General features: G+C 72.2%; 2 protein-coding genes across 2 annotated transcripts in view; one reads left to right on the top strand and one right to left on the bottom strand.

Moving 5' to 3' along the window:
• MNEG_16251 (hypothetical protein) overlaps positions 1–545 on the top strand; it is a gene marked incomplete at both ends in the record, with an annotated part of 2,160 nt that extends 1,615 nt beyond the window's left edge. The window contains one exon of the mRNA XM_014035280.1: positions 48–545. Coding sequence (XP_013890734.1) covers positions 48–545 — 498 coding nt within the window. The remainder of the gene's footprint in view (positions 1–47) is intronic.
• A 524-nt stretch (positions 546–1,069) lies between these two features.
• On the bottom strand, positions 1,070–1,282 carry MNEG_16250 (hypothetical protein; the record flags this gene model as incomplete). The annotated part of the gene is made up of 1 exon (XM_014035279.1): positions 1,070–1,282. A coding segment is annotated over one exon (213 nt), but the record flags the coding sequence as incomplete, so codon positions are not given.
• Positions 1,283–1,296: the final 14 nt, after the last annotated feature.

Here is a 1,296-nt window from a genome sequence, read left to right as displayed (position 1 = left end):
CCCATGGTTAGGGAGGCGTGGCCCTGCTGCCCGAGCCGCTCCTGCAGGCCCTGCCACAAGACGTGTCTGACCGGCTCGGGCCCGCCGCGCAGCAGCAGCAGCAGCAGCAGCAGCAGCAGCAGCAGCAGCAGCAGCAGCAGCAGCAACAGCAGCAGCAGCTAGGGGAATATCTGGAGGCCGCCAGTCCTGCAGCCTTCGGTTCGGCAGAGCTGCTCGCCTGGCACAGGCTGCTGGTGGATCACAGCCCCCCAGCCCCTGGGGAGGCCGCCGCGGAGGGAGGCACGAGCAACCCCCCGGCCGCGGCGACGAGTGCCGCTGAGCTGGCGCGCCTGAGGGCCGTCGCGCTGGCGGCGGCCAAGCAGCTCGCGCGGGCACGCGCCTCGAACAAGCAGCGGTTGGCGGCGTCGGCGGGGCGGCTGTTTGGCGGCGGTGGGAGCGGCGGCAGCGGCGGCGGCGGCGGCGGAGGCGGGAGCGCTGCGGGCGGTGGCGGGGGCGAGGGGCAGGCGGCAGCGTGCGGTGGCTGCACACTAATAGGCGGGCTGTGACGGCCTTCACCCCCAACCAAAGCATTTATCACTATGCAGAGCTGAGCCGGCGGCGATGGCGCCACGTTCCCGTGCGCAGCCGCTGGCCCGTCCCGCCCTCTGTGGGACCGCCACTCCACTCGATTTGCCTCGCGTGCTGCCTGCAAACGCTCCACAAACTGGCAATTGTGACTAAGGAACTACAGGCAAGACATTTGCATTTTCATTCCTAAACAGGCCCCACCAAAGGCTCTAGGCAAAGGCCCAGCAGTCGGGCAACTCCTGCTGGCGGGGCGGCCCTGGGAGGCCGCCGTAGGCCGCACGGCACAACCAGTCCCGTGGGTCCACGGCCCACCGCCGGCCCAGGAGGCGGCGGCGCGCACCCCCGCTGATAGGGATCAGGCTGCGCACAGCGCACGGTGCGCAGCGCGCGTGAGGTCCCCTGCTCGCGGCTGTCCAGGAACGCGACACCAGGCAGGGTCGGCCAACAGGCCGCCCCTGCAGGAGGGGGGCCGCTACGTCACGCGCCCCATCAGCGCCGCTGGTCAAGAAAGGGCCGCGTCGCCACCGCCGCCGCCGCCGCCCCCTGCCCGCAGCAGCGGCCACGCGCCCAGCCGCAGCGCATCGTCCCAGTGCCACCAGCGCCGCCACTGCAGCTCTTGCTGCTGCTGCTGCTGCTGCTGCTGCTGCTGCTGCTGCCCCTGCTGCTGCTGCTGCCGCTGTCCCTGCTGTTGCCCCTGCTGCTGCGCCTCCCGCGCCTGGGCCCCCGGCC

Source organism: Monoraphidium neglectum (assembly GCF_000611645.1).
Source record: "Monoraphidium neglectum strain SAG 48.87 unplaced genomic scaffold scaffold06159, whole genome shotgun sequence".
In the NCBI taxonomy this organism is placed as follows: Eukaryota; Viridiplantae; Chlorophyta; class Chlorophyceae; order Sphaeropleales; family Selenastraceae; genus Monoraphidium; species Monoraphidium neglectum.
This window is presented reverse-complemented; position numbering and strand designations above follow the sequence as displayed.